This window comes from Strigops habroptila, chromosome 12, assembly GCF_004027225.2.
Source record: "Strigops habroptila isolate Jane chromosome 12, bStrHab1.2.pri, whole genome shotgun sequence".
NCBI classification, from domain to species: Eukaryota; Metazoa; Chordata; class Aves; order Psittaciformes; family Psittacidae; genus Strigops; species Strigops habroptila.
The window spans coordinates 5,836,635-5,859,465 of NC_044288.2; the positions used below are offsets into that span (position 1 = coordinate 5,836,635).

A 22,831-nucleotide genomic window follows, 5' to 3' on the forward strand; every position below is an offset into this window, starting at 1 on the left:
TTGTGGTAAAACACTTGAGGTTTATTTGGGGTTTTTTTGCCTGTTCCCCACACACCACCATTCCCACTGCACAGAGGTGACATCCAGATAAACAGCTGAGTTCTCTTTTGTAGAAGAATCCTGTTCCCACAATTAGAGCACCCCTACAAAAGAAATAATGAGCCAAGCCAACAGCCAACAAGCAAGAAGAGCTAACCTTTCTTCCACATATGGAAAGGAAAGCAGGAAACGTGCTCAACGCTCTCTGCTGAAGCAGAAATCAAAGTCCAGGAGTTTGTTAGTCCAGAACACTGTAAAGAACATTTCTATATGCCAAGACTTGGGTCAAATGCAGAACATTTCTAGTTTTCACAATGCCTTTTTCCAGGAATTTGGTTCCCATTTCCAGCTGGCCTCTGTTACTTTATGACTGTCTCTTTCCATCTTCCCCTCCTTTTCTTGAAGTCCTTCAAGCAGTACTCATCACTATTTCAGACCTTTCACAGATGTTAGGGCAGAACAGAGCCACCACAGCCATGTACAGAAAAGCCTCCTCACAGCATGTTCCAGCTGAAACCCCTCCATCTCCAGCACGTCACCGAGGATCACTACACCACGTAGCACCACAGCGTGCCAGCTCAGAGGCAAACACAGCAGAGGTGGCCCTACACAAGCAGCAGCTGATTTGTCTTATCTGCCTATAATACCCTGAGCATCAACACTAAGAACATTTGGAAACGAGTTAAATGGTTTATGTACGCCCCTCGGAAGCGTGCCCAGCGCTGTGTAATATGTTACAGTAGTTTCACTTTATCAAAGGGTGTTTACAAAACAGTCCCTTGCAAACATTAAATGTTTTTGTAAAAACATCTGTAGAAAGCTCTGTGTAACTGTGGTGGGAAAACAACAATGTACTTGTTTCTTTCTGGCCAGCATTTAATGAAACTGCTACGGTTTGTTTTGCTGTAAGACCCAAAGCAAACAAGATAGCACCTCAGTAAAGAAAACATTCCTGCCTGGGCACCCTGGCACCCATTTAGTGCTCACCAGCACAAACATGCACTTTGGGAGAAGCAGCTGAAGTGCTGCTGGGTTTGCTCCTGACAGCTTTCATTATCAGGGAAGAAACCCACTAATTCTCCTTCAGCCAGCCCTACACTTCCTCATCCTGAGCTCCAAAACCCAAACAAGATCAGTTCATTCTAAAGAAGAGGAGAAAAAATCCCACAAAACGTCTTACGCTGCGCAATAAGGCACCAGCAACCACTCCAAAAACACACTTAGAAAACAGACACAGAACTACATAGTAAAAACTGTTTATTTCCCACAAACCAAGCTCTTTAATGCTTGGATAAGATACCTGAAAGACTTACATCAATTTAAACAGTGGCAGCCTTTGTCCTACCCAAGAAACTGCCTCTTTAAAACTTCAACCCTCAGAAGATAAAAATTATTTATTGCTGATTGACCCTATATCCCACTTCATATTTCACAAAGATATCAAAGATATTGCAAAATGCTGGCTCAAACAGAAATGTCAGCACTGTGTGCTTTTAGAAAGCATTCATTAGCTGTTTATAAACTTAAACAGTAGAAACCAGGCCCAGCAGAGGCAGGAAATCTGATGAAGCAATTCAAAATCCAGTCCTAGATGTGACCTTGTAACTCACAACCCTGCAGAAGTCACCACTTGTGTGCATTTCGATTCTCCTGCCTCCCAGAGCAGCAGAGGAGGTAAGTGGCACCTGTAGGATTATCTAGTTAAGATACAATGACAAACTATAGGAACTAAAAAGTGTCAATAAAACATAACAGTATCTGTCAGCATCTTCTAAAGCTAACTTCAGCAGGATCTGGGTTCAGTTTAACTCCCTACAGCACAGGAGTTGCCCTGTGTCCAGGACCAAACTGCTACCTGAACACCAAATAACACCAATATGGAAAAAGTGGTTAAAAAAGCCAAAAGTGAGCTACTGGGCTCATGTAAAAAATACGTGCAATAGATCTGGCCTAACATAGTACTTCCTCTTGCACTTGGGCTTAATAACCCATCTAGCAAGAGCAGCCGGACACCAGTGTCAAATCAGAGCGAGCTTTGTTTTCTAGGCATGGATCTGGCAAAGAATAGAGGAGCTATTCTTTTCCTTCCTGCAGCAAGTGCCCCAGAAGGATATTCTTCATAGCACACATGAACTCCCTGGAAGGATTTGCAGCCCAAGCAGCACTTGCACCTGTTGAGGCTCATGCAGAGCATCCCCCAAAACCCGCCTCGCTCCAACCCACCCATGGTGAGCACAAAGACACACGACATCTGCTCTCCCCTTGCAGCTCCCAGACCTATCAGCTTTATCAAAGAGCAAATCAAACCACCACAGACTCCTACATTAGCTTCCAAGTTTAAAAGACTGTTCCTACAGCAGTTAAGTTTGACAACCACCGATACACTGCAGCGAACTAAAGCTCCTGCTCTAAAAGAGCAGCCCAGAAGCATGACAAATGAACCTTGCCATGCATGACTGCTATGTAAAATCTGCTTCCCAGCAAGCTCTGGACTGCAGCTGCACAAGGTTTTGCTGGGAACTTACTTGAAGTGGAAAAAGAGTTGCTGCTATCCACATGTCAGAGCACACCGGGAGCGGCAGCAGTAACGTACAGAGCACAAAAAACACACGGTGCCTTTGCTAGTTTAGAAATCAAAGTCTAATCAAAGTCTCACTTGCTACTGAATTCTTCCTTTTCAAGCTATTTTTTGGGGCAAGATCAAACCTGAATGGTCTTGATAGCAACAGAACACTTGAGAGGAAGAAAAAAGAGCCACCTGCATAGCTCCCACTGCCAGCCCCTTGGCCTGCAAATTAAAATGCTGTTTCTACATCATCCCATTCAAATTTCATTCGGGTAACAAAAAGCAGAGCAATTCCTCTTTCCACATCAAGTATCCAGTGTATGTTTTCAGGAGATTAAGGACATGAGTTACACTAAAGCCTACAACTACACCTACCACCCTCCTCAACAAAACTTTTCCTGGACAACACTGCTAAAACCAAAGAAACAATTCATAAACCCCAAACCAGTGTGTTCTATTTTAACACATTGTGGGGAAACAACGTTCTGATTAATCTGCCCCAGCAAGAGAAGCACTAGTTTGTCAACAGCAGTTCCAATTTCTCTCTAGTCTGTATGCTTTGAAAATGAAGATTCTTTCCCTCCAAGCACGTTTGGGTTTTCAGACAACTAAACTAATCCCTAAAGAAGTTTAATAGTGAGCTCCAGCGCTGGGTTCTGATGATTAGAAGCAGATTCTATGGAAGGGTTGGAAGACTAGTTACAGGATCTTCCCAAAAGGACTGATTGTACAGAATGCAGTGCTCAACAGTCCTTCCCAAGGAATTTGGCCAGCTCTAACCACCAACTGATGACTTGAATTCTGATACTAGTTACTTGATAAAAAAAATATTATCTGTATCTTTGAGCTTAAAACATCCTGTGTTGTCATTCAGTTCAGTGACAGGGAGCTCAGAGAATACAAATATAAGAAAAAGCTGACTAGAAGCCTGGATGGTTTTGTTACAAGTTGGGCACTTGGATCTTCTGTTAAATATAGAAGAAAAACATCCATAATAACGAGAGAAAAAAAAGGGAAAGCTATTTCATCAGCTTTTTGCTTCCAAACCTGCCCAACCTGGGAACAGGCAGGCAGAGAAATCGGATCCTTCTCCAAAGAAACCAGCAGGTTGTGCACACCAACATCTCCTTTATTACAGTGACCACAAAGCACTTCCAAAAACGTGGAAATAATGTAAAAAGCAATTGAAGCTGGGGCTCTTTGGAATGTCTTCTGAAATACACAGTGTGATTGCAGCCAAAACTGAATCTGTCCTACAGGATTGCTGCTCCTCACACATTTAACCTATGAACAGACAAACTCCAGCAACTTTCGGTTATAAGCTGCAAAAAGCAGAATCATTCCCATGCTTATTCTCAAGGCAGTGCTTGATTTATCTCTACTTTAACTTGAATCTTGTGACCTCAGGGGAAAATAAGGAAAATTATTTCCATGACTTGGTATAACATTCAAAGATCTCTAAAATATTTAAAAGCCATGGAGTTACTGTAAGCACAAGCCATCAGAACAGGCTGCCCTACACTGTGCCAGGCTGTGAAGCAGAGGTAAATGCTTGTCCATGGAAATCTTGTATATATGGAATAATCTTATTCAAACAGTTTTCAGTGCCGTGTTTACATACCTTGAATGAGTCTCCCATCAATTTTGCTTCTGAATCTGCTTTATTAGAAGTGACTGAACTCTCACCTAAGTAAAAAAGAGAAAAACAAGTTTAAGACAACCAAGATGCTGACAAATCCCCCCATTTTACAAGCACAGGGAAGCATTCTGGTTTTAGCCATTCATCCCAGCACCACTTCCCAGTAAACTAAGGCTGACAAAATTACTTAATCTAATCAGATAGTGCACACACAGATCCTTAGCTCAGGAAACCGATCCCATCCACAGCCCTATAGGAGCAATTAACTGTGATAATGCACACGGATACACAGGGCCTGAAATAATCAGGTACACAATGCCCACAAGATATCATGTGGGCAGCCTTCTGTAAAGTTAACATCATTAATAGTGAGCCTAATTCAAGTGAAAACAGGATTTCAGCTGAACACCCTCCACACCCCCCAAACCATCACCTTTTGTGCTCTCAGAGCAGAGAAACCCCTGGGGTTCCTTGCCAAGCTTTCCCTTCTTCCTTTCACCCAAGCACAGGTAAAAGCGAAACGCAGGCAGCAGCAGGGAGGACTGTGCAAAGCCCTAGTGCTACAGCGGGGGCTTTTGGGGGGTTTGCACAGCCACCTCGCACTGTAAATCATGACAGGCTAAAAATGGCCGGGTGACAAATTTGGAGATGAAATTAGGAGCAGTCCGTTCGCTCTTGTGTTAAAGGAGAAGTAGGTGCGAGCAGGGCTTTGCAAAGAGGCCTTGCTCTCCTACAGCAGGGGACAGGGGAGAGACGTACGAAGTATTTTCACAGGGGACAGGAAAAAAGGACACTGAAAACTTCCTTAGGACAGGACACACGCCACCACCCCCCGGCAGGCCCCCCGCAGCGGGGCTGGCTGTCGGCTCCGTGTGCCAGCACGAGTCCTTCTTTTAATGGACACCGGAGCTTCCGGTTACCATGGAGTGCGACAGCGCAAACACCATTCCCAGCTGGCATGAAATGGAATCCCATGATTTTCCTATTCATAGCCCTGACACGATAAAGCTAAATTAAGCAGGACCTCTTCACTTTCTCAAACCTACCAGCAGTGACTACCTCCACTGGTCAGCCCCTGCCAACAGTCTCATTTCACTGGGAAGAGGGGCAGGATATTTTCCTTCATGGCGAGAGAGGCTCCAGACCTACAACCCAGCCTGTCACCTGGAAAAAAAATGGCACCTACTTGTTCCCAGGCACCGCTTTGGCTCCAGCAGGAACAGAGGAGACAAGAGGAGCTCTTGTGCTCAGTCTAACACCTTCTCCTCATCCTGGGACCCATTACAGAAACCCAACAAAGCCGGTTTCAGCCACGCTCCGGGGCTTGCCCAGCAGTGAATGTTTGCTGGGACAGGCCAGGAAGAGGGGTCAGCTCAAAGCACAGATAAGAGCTGTTCTGCACAAGGTTAGACCTTGGTGCCTACCCTCAGCTGTTTACACAGCCTTGCAAGGATTACCTTGCACAAGCTCCCCAGGGAGCCAGAACAGCTTTTGCTCTCTTTCAACGCCTGCAGCCTAACCTATATGGCTAAATACACAGCAGGAATCCTGCCACCAGAACTCCCTGTACCACTGAAATCCAGAGGAAGCCATGCGACCCAAACCCCACGTTATTGTACTGGCACAGGCAGCTCAGTGCATCGTAAACTTTTCCAGATATGGAAAAAAGTTCAAGGGCAACAGAGCTGCTTAAACTATTAAGTTCTGAATTGTCATTTTGCAAAGACAAAAGCAAAGGAGCTAAAAAAATACAAATACTCAAGCTTCTGGCAAAAGTGCACTATTCTTTAGTGAGACAGTGATACAACTACAAAGAGAACACCACGGTTTCACAATGAAAAGCATCCTCAGGCTTAACCAAGCCCAGCTCAGTACATGTTGGGCCTCTCAAAACAAGATTCCTTTGACAGTAGAGAAAGGGGGAACAGGTAAAAACATTAAACCTGCTGACTGCTGGACTGTCACCTATTTTACACCCTGGTGTTTTATACACCTGATGTTTTGTTTTCGAATAGCAACAACCTAATAGTAACTTTCTAACAGTAACAATAGTAAAACAGAAGGTGTTCAGCAGCATTTCTGCAGCATGTCAGTGTCCAACACCTCCCCTGTGAGCCCACAAGGCCTGGCCTGACCCAAATGTCTATCTTCTTAAATAGTTTACAAAACTTCCTGGCTTAAATAAGCTGGAGAAACCAGCAAACAGCTGAATTGTATTATCATGACCCTAAGTGCAGAACACGCACTTAATTCATGATACCCATGGCAAAGCCTTAATTCCACCAGAATCAGAAGTTAAGGTGAGGGGCACATGGCTGCTCTGAAATCCCAGCACACAGGGGCACCTCTTTGAGGCTGAAGCACCAAGAGCAGAACTATGTTTTCCAGAGATACAGAGCTTGCAGACAGATGTGGAATTAGCAAGGAAGAGGGAAAAAAAGAGGCAGGAAGACACCAGAGCATAACTCAGCAGAAACACAGGCACAACTCCTGCAGACAAAGAACCACACACAGACCATGGGCTCAGATTCATCACCACATGAACCTGCCACCGCCAAGCTAGAGCCGTAGGGACACGTGCAGGGCAGTGAGCCCCTGCCACCGCCCTCATGCTTCTCCAGCAAGCCCCTTGGAAAGGCACCGGGTGGACTGTGCTGCAGATGCCTCCTGACACAGCCAAGGTGTTTCTCTACAGTAAACTGGCAGGTAAAAGGTTTCACGTTTTGATCCTTGGATAAAAAAGGATGTAAAAACGTGGGTATTTGCAGCAAGGGAAGAGTGCCCTGCACGTCCTGCTGAAGGGGAACGGCGCAACGCTGCAGCCACCCGTTCAGAGCAAGAGCTCCGCAGCCCCCTGTGCTGAGCTCATTTAGGGATCACACGTGGGTGCACACCTCGGACACTGAGGCCTGTCTGCAGGAGCACTGCCTCGGGAGCAGCATTTTTACGCAGCTTCTGAAAGGCTTGAGAGAGAACTCTTAAGATTGACTTGCCATGTGTGTCCCTCCCTGTGCCCGCTACAGTAAGAACAAGTCATTCACAGTACAGAGGATGCAAAACAAATCCATACAACAGGACCTAAAGAGAATGTAGACATCACCATACGGTGCCAGGCTCTACAGAGGATCCCATGTCACAAATCCGTGTATTTGAGACAGCTCTCTGCAATAACTGCATCAGTTTACCCTCTTATCTGCTGTTTGATTGTGTCACAAGGTCAGCCATTTCCTGAGCACCTGCAAAGTGCCACAGCAAGAGGATGAAGGGCTCCAGGAGAAAGCACTGTTGTGTTTAAACACTCCTTTTTTCCCCTGTCTCTACAACACGCTCCCTTAAAGGCAACCTTTGAGGCTCAGCTTCGGAACGTCTCCTTTCAAACGGACGCAGGTTATGCAAGAGAACCCCAAAGAACAGATCTCTTCAGCCACAGCACCCCAGGGCAGCGGCCACACAAAAGGCACATTAAACCCACACCCCAAACGTCACGTTGGCCATGCCACAACCACTGACATAACCACCTGCCTGTGCTCCTAGCGGGAAGGAATACTGCAAGAGCCCTTTACTGGGAGTAATTGCATGATTTAATTGCCTGAGTTCTTAGGAAAGAGCATCCTGAAAGCGTCCATTTGCTGATGCGACCCTGCAGCCTCTTACAGGAGCTCTGCGCTGCCACTGCTGCAGAAGCAGCAGGTAAAGGCTCCGCTCCAAGACGACTTCCAAGGTATTCCAAAGGGTTTAACAGATTATTTCAATGAACAAATCTGCTCTTACACCCACATCGCTGTATACTTTAAGAAACGAGTATCCCACCTCTGCCCAGCCCCGAGGAAACGCTGTTGCACACACACACCACCCACTCCGCGGCTCGGGCGTCCTCACTCACTCACACACAAGCAAACAGAAGTTAAGCTGCGCCTCCCAAAGCTGCTACACGGCTTATTCCAAACTTATCGCGTCACCTTCCGGCTCAGAAACGCACTCAGAAAGCCACTCAGGAGGCAATTACAGTGACCATTGCCTTGTGGAGACTTTGGGTTATACTTATAGAGGCTTCAAGCAGATTAAATCTCCCCCAAACAACAAGAGTGAAGGAAACGAATCCTCCCGAGCCCGGTGAAAGGACTCAGGGCTCACGCGTGCCTCTGTGCCACTGCAGAGCCCATCCCGCCGCCTCACCCCAGGTCCTGCCAAACTCCACTTCCACACAAGACGCACAGTGGGAACCCCGAGTGGATAAACCCGTCCCGCGGCACCGAGACGCGCGCGGTGCCGAGCGCCGGGGCGAGAGCCACACACCGCCGGGGGCTCGGGGAGGACGCCGGCAGCGCCCGTGACCCCGGCGGAGGGAGGACAACCCCCGGGGGTGGCCCGAAGCGAGGGAAGAACTTCCAGGAACGGGTCCCAGAGGCCTGGGCGGGGAGTGGGGGATGAGTCCCCGGGACAGGCCGCGGTGCGAGGCCCGGCCCGGCCACAAGGCCCCGCCGAGGCCAGGCCCAGGGCGGCGCCGGGAGCGCCGCGATCGCGCCTCGCCCCGGGGGGCCGGGGAGAGGGGGACAGGGGGGGCGTGGAACCGCGCCCGGCACGTGGCGGCCGCCGGGGGCCGGGGGAGGCGGGAGCGCCGCGCTGAGGCCCGGGAGGGGACCGGGGGGGGGCAGAGCGCGGCCGGGGCGAGCAGCGCGGCCACGGAGGGCGCTCGGTGCAAGGCGGAAGAGGGAGAGAGGGAGCGAGGAGCCCGGCGGCGGAGAGCCGAGCCGGGCAAGGCCGCGCCGGGCCGGGCCTACCCGTACTCACCGGACCCCGCTCCGCCCGCGGCCTCCTCAACAGCCAGGCGCCTACCACCTCCCCCTCACGCACTTCCGCTTCGCGCCCGCCCGCTGCCCGCGCGCGGGGGCTGCCGGGAGCTGTAGTCCAACCCCTGCAGTATGCCCTTTGGCATGTAGCGCGGGCTGGACTACAACTCCCAGCGGGCACCGCGCGGGGATGCTGGGCAGGGCGGGTAAGTCACTGCTGGCTCCGCCCCTCACGCCACGCCGAGGGAGCGGCGTCCGGCGGGGCGGAAAATGGCGGCGGCGGAGGCCCGTCGTGTCCGTCCGCCGGGCCCCGCTCCCCGGTGCCCGGCCCCGGGGCTTCCGCAGCCCCTCGGAGCCCGCAGCCCGCCCGCCCGCCCGGTCCCCCCCACCCCAGGACGCGGCGCGGCAAGCCGAGTTGTCCACTTTATTGTTCGCAGAGGTTGCGTGGATGCATAACACTGTCACAACGGCACAGGAGAGCAGCGGGCGCCGGGGGCACGCGTGGGGACATGGGGAGGGGGAACGATCCACCCCGTTCCCCGGGGCGGGCTGAGCTCTCCCGCACCCCCAAACCCCTCCTTGCCCCCCCGCGGGGCCGCCCGGCCGAGCTCTATTTACAGTATTCACATACATTGTACCCAGCAAGTTAAATAACTCCATGATTACAGCACACGGCCGGGGCGGCTCTGGCGGGGTGCGGGGTGCGGGGGGGGTGGGTGTTGTCAGTCTGATAAGGTGCATATTAAAAAACGAAACAAAAAGGAAATAAACCCAAAGAACAAAGAGAGAAAAGGGGGCGCCCCCACAGCGGCACCCGCGCCCCCCGCAGCACGGCAACGGGGAAGGAGCGAGGTGTTCTCTTCTGCCAGCGGCTGCGCGCGGGTCCGGACGTGTCAGGACGTGTTGCGGTGGCCCGGCGGGGACATGTGGCAGGGCCTGGCGCTCACAGCACCTCTGCGGGCAAAGAGAAGGGGAAGTATTGAGGTTGGGGTGGCCCCGGCGCAGCCCGAGCCCCGCAAACCTCCCGTGTCTTACCTGTGACCTGGGGGGGCTTGACCACAGCCTGCTTGAGGAAGGGCTCCTTGTCACCGAAGGGGATGATGCTGCCGGGGCTGCTGCTGTGGTGGGAGAGCTCCAGCAGCTCCTTTGCCCCCTCCGTGCCCGAGAAGCCGTTCTCGTGCTTGCCCGGCTGCACGCCGTTCACCAGGGACGCCGGGGACGCCACCTCCTTGGCTGGGGAGCTGTGAGGTGGGAGGGCTGGGGTCAGCCAGGACCCCGCTGCCCCCCTGGTCCCCCCCCACCAGCCATCCTGTGCTCACCTTGGCTGCAGCCCTTCACCCACCAGGCCCTTCAGCCCGCCTGGAGTCCCCGCGCTCGGTGTCTCCATCTCAGGGAGCTCCTCCTGCTTTGACATGGGCCCCGCGTGCTTCTCGCGGCCTGGGGACATCGGCAGAGTCCCCGCTCAGCCATGGCCCTGGGCAGGAGCACGGCTGGGACAGGAGCAGGACCCCGGGCGCCCTGAAGGGGCAGCAGGGTGCGGGAAGGGGCCACACACCTGGGACATCGTCCTGCTCGGCCGCTTTCCCATTCACCACCTTCTTGTCCTCCTTCTTCTGCAGGGAGAGGAGAGCCGTGAGGGGCAGTGGCGGCTCTGGGCAGGGGGAGGAGGGGTCTGCAGAGCCCCCCATGTCCTGACGTGCATCTGGACAAGGGACGAGCACCCACCTTGGCATCTGCTGCATCTGACTTGCGCGTCCTCTTCATGATCTCCTCCAGGCGCTGCGGGGCGAGAGAGGGGCTCGTGCACAGCCCTCAGCAGCCGGACCTGCCCTGGGCGCTGGGCAGGACCCTTGCAGGGGAAGCCCCTGCTGTGTCACGCACCCCGGGGTGTCCCCAGCCCTCACCTTCTTCCTCTCCAGCCGCTCCTGCTCCTCACGCTGGAAGTGCTTCTCCCGCTCCAGCCGCTGCCGTTCAGCCTCTTCGCGTGCCCTTGCCTCGGCCTCTTCCCTCTGCGGCACAGCGGGGTGGCAGGGGCGGGTGAGACAGGGCAGGGAGGGATGGGACACGGACAGCAGGGACACGCTGCCCAGGCAGCTCAGCACAGCCCTGCCCCGTGTCCCCTCCCACCACCCTGGGCACTGAGGGGCTGGTCCTCACCCCTGCGTGCCACTGGGGTGGGAACCACAGGAGAGCATCCCTGCCTTCCTGCTCCATAGAATCATAGAATGGTTTGGGTTGGAAGGGACCTTAAGATCATCCAGTTCCAACCCCTGCCACGGGCAGGGACACCTTCCACTGGAGCAGGTTGCTCCAAGCCCCTGTGTCCAACCTGGCCTTGAACACTGCCAGGGATGGGGCAGCCACAGCTTCTCTGGGCACCCTGTGCCAGCGCCTCAGCACCCTCATGGTAAAGAACAACTTCCTTATATCTAATCTAAACTTCCCCTGTTTCAGTTTGAACCCATCACCCCTTGTCCTATCGCTCCAGTCCCTGATGAAGGTCCCTCTCCAGCATGCTTGTAGCTCCCTTCAGACCCTGGAAGCTGCTCTGAGGTCTCCACGCAGCTTCTCTTCTCCAGGCTGAACAGCCCCAATGTCCTCAGCCTGTCTTCATACGGGAGGTGCTCCAGCCCCTGATCACCCACCCCTGCCTTCATCCCCCATCCCACCTCTTCCTCCCCCCCCAGACCTGTCTCTGCAGCCGCTCCATCTCCTCCCGCTCTGCCCGTGCTCTCTCCTGGGCCTCCCGCTCCTCCTGCAGCAGCCGTTCCTCCTCCCGCTGGCGCGCCAGGGCCTCCCTGCGCGTCTGCTCCTCGGCCGCCCGCTGCGCCCGCTCCTCCTGCAGCCGCCTGCGGGGACGGGGCCCTCAGCACGGTGCGGGGAGGGGGACCGGGGGCCAGGGGGGGCCGGCACCAGCACCCACCTCTCCTGCTCCTCCTGCTCCCGGCGCTCCCGCTCCTCCCGCTCCCGCTGCTCCCGGGCCTGGCGCCGCTTCTCCGCCAGCAGCCGCGCAGCCTCCTCCCGGTCCGTGGTGCCGGCTGGGGGTCTGCCCAGGGGGGTGGCTGGCACGGGGCTGGGGGCTGCAGGGGCCGGGGGGGCTGCGGGGCGCACAGAGCATCAGTGCGGCTCCTGCTCCCCCCCAGCCCCGCTGCCCCACAGCCACCCGGTACCCACCTGCTGCTGGCTCCGAGGGAGCCTTGGGGGGCTCAGGGAGGGCCGGGGGGGCCGGGCCCCGCTCCTCCTCCTTCCTCTCCCGCACCTTCGCCTGGCTCTCCTGCTCCCCTCGCTCCTCCCGGGCCCTGGCCCGCACCTTGGGAGAGGAGTGGACGCTGCGGGGCAGGGGCGGCTTGTGGGGAGAGCTGAGTGCCGGGCTGGGGGACGCTGGACGCGTTTTGGGGGTGGCGGGGGATGAGGGACGGTTCTTGGGGCCGGGGCTGCAAACGGAGCAAGAGATGGAGTTAGCGGGGCCGGGGCAGCCCCCGTGGGGTTGGGGCCGGTGGTGGTGGGTCCCTACCTGCTGTCCGCAGCGGGCAGCAGCCGGGGCTGTGCCGCCGGCAGCGTCTGCCGCTTCTTGAGGCTGCGCTCGCGGGACAGGGCGCTGCGCTCCTTGGCGTTCTCCCGATCCTTCTCCTTCTTCTCCTTCTTCTTCTGCTCCGGCCGGCGAGAGACAGAGACAGCATCAGCACGGGGTGCCCGGCTCAACCCGGCGCCAGGCTGGCACCAGGAGCGCACCGCGGGAGCTGGCACTCACGGGCGAGGCCTCGGTCCTGCGGCGCGGCGTCACGTCGGGGCTGGCGGTGGTCCCCTTCCGCCTGTCCCAGCAGCGGTGCTGCAGGCGGTGGTTGTGGCAGGGGCTCAGGGGGCTGGCGGAGGCCGAGCGGGGGCACACGGGCACTGGGGGCAGGAGAAACCACCCCGTCAGGACAGAGCCACACGGCACCAGCTCTCTGCTGGCATCGGGCTCCCTCCTCCCAGATCCCTGCCTGTGCCAGGACCCGTGTGTCCCCCCACCAGAGCACTCACCCTGCTCCTTGCCGTTCCCAGCCAGCGTCACGGCGCTGCGGCTGCGTGCGAGGAAGGACAGGGTGGGTGTCATCAGCCGGTCCACGATGCTGCTCTCCCACGGGCTAAGCTGCAAGCTCCGGTCTGGGGAAGGAGAGGAGCCATTAGCACAGCTCTGAGCCCACCGGCACCGGCCCCCAGCCCGCCGGGAGGGAGCAGCCATGCGGTTGCAGCAAGGCCGGGGCACATGCACAGCCCTGGGAGCACCCGAAGCTCTCGGCTGCACTGGGGAGGGATCCCCACTGCAGGGCCGGCTGTGCAGGACGAGGGGCCATGAGGGCGCAGGAGTAGGTGGGTGCCTGAGCACCCATGGGACGGCGCAGCAGCATGACAATGACGGTGTCCCCATGCCCCGTGGTCACCCCGGCCACCATGCACCCACAGCGAGCGGTACCCATAGGGTGCAACCCTGTTGACAGCAGCCCCTTCCACTCCGGCCTTCTCCTTGGTGTGTCCCCTCCCTGCGCCCCTGTCCTGGTGCGATCGAGCCCCCAGCACACTGCAGGGACACTGCGGCGTGCCCTCGCCCCGAGGGAGCTGTGCCAAGGTCACCGAGCATGCCACAGGAGCCAGGCCAGGCTCATGGCACCCAAGGAACGGTGGTCCCCAGCCACACTGCTGCTCAGCAGGACACAGGGCTGCCACCGGCTGCCCTCCACTGCACATCACCAGCACCAAACACCCCCCGGGCACTCAGGAAGCACCCACATAGACAAGACCCCTCTGCCCCTTTCCACCGGGGCCCCCAGTTAAGGGACCTGCTGCCAGGAGGGGAGAAAACAGAGCCATGGGTGCAGCAGGACAGGATGCCGGGTCCGGCACCGGCCCAAGGAGATGCTGCTCCCACCCGTGCGGTGCTGACAGCCCCTGGGTGCCTCTCCCTGGGCTGAGCCCCCAGCATGGGGACAGTGGGAGCCGCCTGCGTCACCAGCGCCTGCAGCCACCCGCGTCAGCTGCTCGCGCTATTTATAACCAGCCATCACCAGGCAACTCCGAAACACAACAGCAGCGCCGGCGCTGGCCGCAGCCCTCCCGCACGGCCGCCGGCCCCCGGCAGCTCGCCCAGGGCCGGGACGACCTCGCAGCACCCGACGCAGCGTCGCACCCACGGCGCTCCGCGGCACCCAGCCCCTGTGCCTGCTGGGGACAGGCGACATGGTGGCGGGCACCAGCCCCAAGGAGGGTCCGGTGACCCTCTGCAGCTGCAGCTGCACCCACCAGAGCTGCGCTGGGGCAGGGAGCCAGGGCTCCCGTCCCCATCCTGGTGCCCCATGGGGCTGCCACCACCCAGCCGCTCCTCCTCATCCTCCTCCTCCTCCTCCTCCCAGCCTGCACGCAGCCTCAAGGAGCCGCCAACCGGCTCCAGCCTCCTCCGGCAAACAGCAAACGGCTTCTCCTCTCTCCGCGGGCACCGTGCTGCAAGGCAGGGCCTGGGGATGGGGGACTCTGGCCTCGGGGGTCCCCAGCGCTGGGCAGGGGCCAGGCTGTGCCCCCTGCGCTGGGGCAAACACAAAGGGCTCTTACTTCTACTGGGAGAGTTCCAGAGGGTGGCGGAGGATTTGGAGAGCCGCTTGTTGATTATAGAGTCGACGTGTTTGGGGAGGTTTACAGCGGACACCGAGCACCGGCTCGCACCTGGAGAAGGGAAAAGACACAAGGGCATTAAGGTCCCGGGGCTGGGGCTGGGCCCCCCACATGCAGCATGCACGGCCGTGCCGGGGCACCGGGGCAGGGGCAGGAGGACGCGGCACAGAGAGTGGGACCAGGAGATGCTGGTGTCCAGGAACACGACACATGGCACTGGCATCCGGCACGGCGCGGTGCCCGAGCGAGCCCCAGGGGGGGTCATGCTGGGATCATGCAGGGACCTCATCCTTTGGGAGCCAGGGGGGCTCCTGGGCCCTGCTAAAAGGGTCTCCCCAAAAGCAGTCCTGGGAACCGGGAGGCCAAGGACTTCGGCAGCACCAGGAGAGCAGGTTGAGGGCAGCAGGTCCGGACGCACAGAGGACAATGTTGACACCGGTGCTGGGTCCCTATGGCAGTGCCAGGAGGGTGCTGGTGGCCAGCACCACCTCCACTGGGCTCCTCTGGACAAAATGGCCCGGGCAGCTCGCTGCTGGCGGAGGTGACAGCCAGGACATCGGTGAGTGACAGCGCTGGCAGCATGTCCCAGTGAGAGGTGGCAGGGGAAGGTGTCCCCTTGCCGGGCCCTGCCAGGCGCTGCACCATGGACACACGGGTCTGTCCCAATGTGCCAAGAGCCACAGCCGGACACATGGCACCAGGACACGCAGCCCAGACAGGCGTAACCAGAACACAGCGCCGGTACACTCAGCCTGGCCAGGCACAGCCCGGCACACAACGCCTGAACATACATGGTGCTGGTACATACAGCCCGGCACGCAACGCCTGTACACACGTGGTGCCGGTACATACAGCCTGGCACACAACACCGTGCACACAACCTGGCCAGGCACAGCCGGGGCTGCCACAGCCGCCCCATGGCACAAGAGGGGCAGACCCTGCTCCCCTCTGTGCCTCGCACACATCAGGCAGTGCCAGCACCCGCCTGCATGTCCCCGTCCCCTCGGCGGTCAGGGGACAAGGGACACCTCCACATGCCCAGCCCCGGTGCCAAACCCCATGGGGTGTCCCCAAGACACCCCCAAGGAGAAGGGCTGAGTGTCGGCTGCGGGGCAGTGGCACGGTTGAGCCTCCAGCAGCCACCTCAGGGGCATGGCACAGCCATGCACGCCCAGGAGCAACACAGCCACGGTCACCCCCATGTTGGAGCTGTTCACCCAGCTGGGGAACAAGGGGACACGCCGCAGCACAGACCCCAACGAGAGATGGCAACAGCCTCGCACAGCTCCACAACCCATGCCCAACTCCTCTGGCTGCTGGAGACCCGGGCAGCATGGCCACAGCATCCCACAGGCAGCCAGGGCTGTCCCCAGGCATGTCCCCTCACAGAACAGTGACCATTACACGCAGCCTCCAGCTTACCCCCAGCCCTGTGAGAGCAGGGAAAAGCCAAGGGACACCAAGGGTCCCCATCGGGCCCTGGCACAGCCCAGGGTGACAGCAGCATGACCCACGGCAGCATGGGGCTGAGCTGGGTTCGTGGGGTCTCGCCCTCCTTGCACAGAGCATCGCAGAGCCATGCCCAGCCGGCACAGAGCCACAGGGCGCCGGTGCCCTCACCCAGCCGGGCACTCACCGTCCTTGTGCGCAGGAGAACCGTGGTGCAGGGCTCCAGCCCAGGACCACCGCTGCTGCCGGATCTCGGCCCATGTCTTCTTGGCCGACCGCTGGATCGCCGCCTCGTAGCGCTCCTGCCCGAGGGAGAAGGACAGGGTGAGGCCAGTGCCTGGGGCACGGGGCTGGCACCGGCTGGAGCCTCCTGGCATGAGGCTACCGCAGCGATGGGATGCTTGGAGGAAGACGTGGAAGTGATGCCTGCCCCAGCCAGGGCACATGTGCCCAAGGAGCCGGGTACCGCGGAGGCTCTGCACCATGAAGGATGCACATAGGACAGGCACAGTGGGAAGCTCCCAAAGCAGCTGCTGGAGCCACAGGGTCACCCCAGGGAGCGCATCCCCGTCCCCCCACCCGCTGCACCCACGATTCCCCATCCCCACCTTGTTCTTCTCCAGCTTCTGCCTCTGCCGCTCCTCCAGCACGGCGCGGCGCTTCTCCGCCTTCAGCCGCTGCTCCTCCAGGCGCTTGCGGCGCTCCTCCAGCTGCTTCTCCCGCAGCAGCCTCGCCTTCTCCTCCTTCTCCAGCCACAGCACCCGCTTGGCGGCTGCAGGAGGGAGCCGGGGCGGCGGGGTCACACCCGAGGCACAGCCCCGGTGATGCCCGTGGGGGGCACGCGTGCCCATGCCGGCGGCGCGGGGCTGAGCGCTGGCTGCGTCCGGAGCACGCGGGGCAGGCGGCATCGCGGCCGGCCGGCGAGGGAGGGGTTTGGGCAAGGACAAAAGGGAGGCCGGGAGCCCGCCGAGCCGCGCTGCGCCGGCGAACAATGGGGGAATGAGGGTGGAAAGAGCGCGGGGACGAGGAGGCCCCATGTGCCGCGCAGGGGCCCGTCACCCCGCGCCGCTGCGGGGCTGCCTGCTGCTGCCTGCACACAGCAGAGCCGGGCGCTGCGCTGCGGGCACCCGCACAGACCGGGGGGCACCCATGGACCTGGGGGTACCCATGTACCCAGGGGGCACCCGGACCATGGGGAGCAGCAGCAACACAGTGATGCACTGGGGGTGCAGAGCTGCTGGTGGAGCATCTCCTGCCCAGGCTCAGCTCGCTGCAGCTAATGGGATTGCCCGTGACCCAGCAAAGCTCCTTAGCTGTTGCCTTCCCTCGGCATCCACTTTCCCTCCCGGCACGCACCCGGGGTTTGCCAGCCCCACTTCCCACCCCGCTCCCCCAGCCCCGTACCCAGGTACTTGGCTCGCTCCTCGCGCCGCTCCTTCGCCTGCTTGTGCCTCGCCTGAGCTTTCTGGGCATCTGCAGTGGGGAGACACCGTCAGAGCAGCGCCCACGGGGTGCCAGCATCACCAGAGCACCCCCGGCCCCCCCCAAGCACCCACCTTGCTTGGGCCTGGGGCTGGCGGCACTTGCTGGCGATGCTGTGGTGGGGCGGTCGCTCCGGGGGGGCGCGTCCTTCGAGGGCCCGGCTGTGCCACACACGGGGGTCTTGGCATCGGAGGGGGCCCCTTCACCGGCAGCCGGGGCTGGGGGTTCACTCCCGTGGGGCAGCGTCTCTGCTGGGCAAGGGGCAGCAGCAGCAGCGTGGATGGGGACCGGCTGGCTGGCGGGGGGGGGCGATGCCTCTTCTTTGAGGGGCTCTGTCACAGGCTGGGGGGGCCCAGGCAGGGACTGGTCATGCCAAGGGGGGACGCTCTCTGCTGAGGGCGCTGCAGGGCTGGGGCAGACGGGCTGTCCTGACGGCGTGGTGGCTGCAGGGACGGGGTGGTCACGCTGCGGGGTGCTGCTCCCGGAGGGGGGTGTCACGGCGGGGGGACCGATGGGCTGCTTGGAGGGGGTCACGGCTGCAGGGACGGGTGAGATGGGCTTTTCCAAAGGGGTGACGGCTGCAGGGACAGGAGACACGGGCTGCCCGGAGGGGACCACGGCTTCAGGGACGGGGCGGTCATGCTGCGGGGGGGTGCGCTCTCCCTGCAGGGCATCCCCAGGCGAGGGGCGCAGCGAGGTGGGGGGGGGCACACTGTCTCCCATCGGGGACGGTGGCTTCCCTGTAACACAGGCAGAGCAGAACGAACAGTCACTCAATGGTAGAGCCTGGGGCAGCCCTGTCCCCCCCAAACACAGCCCTCAGGAGCAACGCTGCCCATGGGTCCCCTGCAACAAGCCCTGCTGCTGCCCTAGTTTTGGGGGGCACCCACACCACCCCACGCCGGGTGCCAGGCGCTGGATGCACAATGCACAGAGGGAGCGGCCGGAGCTGCACCAGGCACAGCTGCCACAAAGCCACCCTTCTTCCTCTGCCAGCTGCCACCCCGGCCCCGTGCAGCGGGGACACGGGGATGGGGACCCACGGCCGCTGTCCCCGGAGGACGCGGAACCGCTTCCGCCGGCGCTGGCTCCGTGGATGGAGGCAGGATGGGCGCGGGCTCCGCGGCCTGACGTCACCGCGGCCGCCCATGTCCCCCCGCGCCGCGCCGCGCCGTGCCACGGCCGGGCCCGCGTGCAGCCATGAACTCATGGCCCAGGAATGCACACGAGGACACGGCTGCGGCCGATGGAAAACAGCCCCCTCCTCGCGTGGGGCTCACCGCCCGCCGTGGGGCAGGTGAGGGGCACCCCGGGGGGAGCAGCACTGGGAATCACTCCCCATCCCCGCCAGCCCCAAGGCACTGGGTGCCATGGAGAGCCCGCTGCGTGCACTGCTGCTGGGGATGGACACACGGTGCCAGCCGCCCTGCGAAGCCACAGCACGTGCCCTCTGCAAACGTGGATGTGCCATGACCAGCAGCGCTGATCCCTCCCGACCCCCATCAACCAGCCCTTTGCGAACGCACCTTCAAGCATGTGCCAGCATCCCAGCCCCACGCGCCGTGGTCATTCCTGCAGGGAATGATGCCCAATCCACTCCAGGCCCACAGGCACCCGGCGCCAGCCCCCCGGGCAGCACTGCAGTGCCTGGCCCCAGCTCCGGCGGTGTGGGGTGACCACACCAGCGACCGGCTCTCACCGCAGGGTGATATCACACACGGGGCTGGGCCGTGTTTGCAGAGCTCTCCACAATCTTCAGCGAGGGGCAAAGTGTGGGCTCTGCAAACACGGGCCGGCGCCGCTCCTCCACCCCACCAGCCCCGCTCGGTGCCACAGGCGCTGCTGCACCCCCGGTCCCCATGGACACAGCACCCACAGCAGCACCCGCCTGCCCATGGAGGGGCTGGGGCTCCTGCTGCAGCCCCATAGCAGGCCAGGGGGCTCATGCCAGCAGGGTTCACCCCCCCCCGGGCTCCGCAGGGGACTCCGCCAGCCCCGGCCCCCCCGCAGACCCCGGCAGCCTTCCGGGTATTTTCTGCTGCAGGAAGCCGGCCCATCCCCTGGCCCCGATCCTGCACATCCCACATCCCCATCGCTGCACCCCACGAGGCAGCCATCAGCCTCGTGCGCCAGGGAAGGTGCCGGGGCTGCAGTTAGGGGCTCCCCTGCCCTGACCCCCCAGGGCTGCCCCAGATCGGCACCCACAGGACAGGGGGCTTGGCAGGCACCAGCTCTAAGGACAATAGCCGTGGTGGCACCACGCGTGTCCCAGCTGGGAGAGGTGACCCTCTGGGAGCACTGCAGTGGCACAGCCAGGTGCTGCCCATGGGGCCGAAGCTTCGAGGCCAGGCTGATGCTCCTTGAGCAGATGGAAACATCTCCTGGAGCCCTGGATGTGTGGGGAGCGATGCCGGGAGCCTCCTGCCCCCCTGCACCATGGGGCACACGCAGAGCCCTGGGCAGGATCCATCCGGAGGGACAGCAGTGCCCGTGGCCAGGGCAGGGCTGTGGGCACGGCCAAACTCCCTGCGCAGGCTGGGGCCAGCCCTGCTCCATCTGTCCCTGTCGCTGCTCCGGCACGGCAGCTGCCCTGAAACCCAACGCTGCCTGCGCCCGGGCGGCGCGGGCGTCCCCTGTCCCCTGGCCACGGCATTCCATAGGGATTAGCTCCCCGGCCCCCCGGACGTGCAGGCACGGCTCCCCTGCAGTCCCCAGCCCGGGCGAGCCTGCGCAGCGCTGGTCCCACTGCTGGCACTGCAACCAGCCATGGGCCATGGCCATGGGGCGAGGTGCTGCCCCTCGACGCCTGCCACCCAGCCCATCCCAGCCCATCCCATGGGTCCATGTGGCACCAGCGCCCGTGCCACCGAGCGCCACCAGCACCTCCAGCCCGGCACTGCCCCATGGCGGGCACATGGCTGGGGATGCTCAGCAAGGCAGAGGCAAATCCCCGGTGCCGTGAAGCGAGAGCACATCGAGGCCCCGCGGGGTGCTCTGGCCGAGCAGCCTTCGATAACCGTCCACTGCGCATCCCCGCGGGGCGCTTCCCATGAGGACAGGGGGGGCACCCGCCTGCTTTAACCTCAGCTCCCCCCAACCACCGTACCCTCACGTTCCCGCTCTGTAGCATGACTGGGGCTGCTCCATGTGCGGTACCTGCCCCGGGCATCAGATGGGGCCCATCATCACCCCAGGAGGAGAGGAGAGAGGGGATGGTGGGTGCAGCAGGGGCCCATCGGTGGTCACTGCAAAGCCACCCACTAGGGCTGGTGTCACTGTGCCCGGCCCACCCTGGCCATGGCACATGTCCCTGCGATGCCCAGGGACAAGATCCCGAGGGGAACCACAGCCCTGAGACCCCCCGCTGGCTCTGCAGGGCTGCTCCCCACAGCCCATGGTGCACCCTTGGGCCCTTCCCAGTGCTGTCCACGATCCCACCCCACCTCCCCATGTCTCAGATGTGCTTCAAAGCCGAGCCCTACCTGGTCCCACGCAGCTCCCGGGATTCCCGGGCACTGCAGCACCTGGATGACAGGGACAGTGAGCAAGCATCCCTGGCGCATCCCCAGCACGTCCCCAGCATGTCCCGGCCTTGGCTCACATGCATGGGCAGGGAGACATGGGCAATGCTCAGAGCAAGCACCAGCAGCCCATGTCGCAGGGGGGGCCAGTGCCACCCTGGCAGCCACCAACAGCAATGACACCCCATTCCCCACGGAGGGGTCCCGTGGTGGTGCTGCCCACAGCCACCCGCACCCTGGCCCCGGGCAGCACCCTGGCCCCGGGCAGCATGAGTGCTGTAGCCTGAGGCTGGCTCCTCTCCCCGCCGGCTCAGAGCCAGCAGAAAGCAGCCGGGGCACGTCAGGCATCGTCCCACGGCGCTCCCTGCACTGCCCTCAGCCCTGCTTCAGGGACAGACATGGGCAGGGCAGGAGGGGCACAGGGAGGGCACAGCCAGATGCCCACAGTGGGTACCAGGCAGGAGGAAGGGGCACGATGGGGCACTGCCCGCACGCTGGGGCCACGCTGCCTTTGCAGGCGCTCCTGGCAGCTCTGGGTTGGCACGGGGCTGCACCCACTGCTCCATGCAGCACTGCATGGAGGGCCCAGACCCTTCCCAGGGCCCGTGCCCTGCAAAGGGCACATGGAAGCAGCCATGGGGGAACCGCGCCAGCCTCCAGGCCATGGCAGAGGCCACCAAGCTCATGTGGCACAGCACCCAGCCAGCAGCGAATGTGCCAAGCCAGGGAGCAGCAAGGGGAACTTGGGAGATGGGATCTCATGGCCAGAGCGGAGCCAGAGCTGGGGGGTTTCCAGGGTTTAAAATACACACGGAGGGAAGAGCCGGGGCTGCTGCTGCACCCCAGCACCCCCACAGCCCAAACAGAGCGAGGGCAGCACCTGCCTGTCATCCATCTGGGCAGCACCAGTGCGACAAGAGGTGCCCTCGTCCTTGGGGCGACCTGTGCGGCGCCGGCCCAGCCGCGCTCCCGAAAACCTGTCTGCCAGCACCACGCTGGGAGAACAGAAACCTGGCTGGAAGGTAGGGCACGGGGCAAGCTCAGCACCGCCAAAAAACGGGTCCTGAGCCTCGCAACGCGGATGCAGGCACCTACCAGGGCTGGGGCCGTGCAGGATCCGGCTCTGTGCTGTCCGTCCCTGCTCGGAGCCCTGCGACAAGCGAGAGCTGTGCTAACTATTTTGGACATGGCACCACGGGACTGTCACATCACCACTCCGCACATCGCATCACGTTGCTCTGACGGTTTCGCAGCAGCGGCTCTGCTGGCGTCCCTGTGCTGGGAGAGCTCCCGAGCTGCCTGCTCCCAAACACAGGCGCTGGCTGGCAACCAGCTCACCCTGCACCCTCCCTCTCCGCTGTGCCGGGGGGAGAGGGGCTGGAGAAGCCAGATGAAACACGGACAAGGGCAAACCTTGGTCCTCACCCCTCTGCCCATCCGCAGGGCAGCATCCCATGTAGGCAGCTCCATGGGGCCACACTCTGCTTCTGCCCCCCCAGTGCCACCGGCTGCCCCACACTGCTGTGGGTCCCAGTCCCTGGAGTGAAACCCCATCCCTGCTGCCAGCCAGGATATGGCACACTGGGGAGCTCGGGGGCTCCAACCCATGCTGGGAAGCAGGACAGGGAGCAGCCTGGCCTGCCCGGCCATGCGGGCTGCCCAAATGAGAAGGATCAGGGTTGGTCCCTGGAGCAGGATG

At 60.6% G+C, this 22,831-nt stretch overlaps 2 protein-coding genes across 4 annotated transcripts in view; both read right to left on the bottom strand.

Annotated features, from left to right (window-relative positions):
- Positions 1–9,206, bottom strand: part of THRAP3 (thyroid hormone receptor associated protein 3) — a 32,279-nt gene extending 23,073 nt beyond the window's left edge. For all 3 annotated transcript variants that reach the window (XR_003994200.1, XR_003994201.1, XM_030504792.1), the window contains exons 1-2: positions 9,036–9,206; positions 4,227–4,291 (exon numbers count right to left, since the gene is read on the bottom strand). The gene's annotated coding sequence lies outside the window, so the exon portion shown is untranslated. The remainder of the gene's footprint in view (positions 1–4,226; positions 4,292–9,035) is intronic.
- A 238-nt stretch (positions 9,207–9,444) lies between these two features.
- Positions 9,445–22,320, bottom strand: MAP7D1 (MAP7 domain containing 1). Its single transcript, XM_030504793.1, is given in 19 exon segments — positions 9,445–9,988; positions 10,070–10,275; positions 10,354–10,471; positions 10,590–10,647; positions 10,760–10,813; positions 10,939–11,043; positions 11,724–11,883; positions 11,958–12,132; positions 12,209–12,468; positions 12,549–12,682; positions 12,786–12,928; positions 13,058–13,180; positions 14,621–14,731; positions 16,317–16,431; positions 16,738–16,901; positions 17,534–17,602; positions 17,686–18,351; positions 22,228–22,290; positions 22,293–22,320. Coding segments are annotated over 19 exon segments (2,763 nt in total). The 3' UTR covers positions 9,445–9,977.
- Positions 22,321–22,831: the final 511 nt, after the last annotated feature.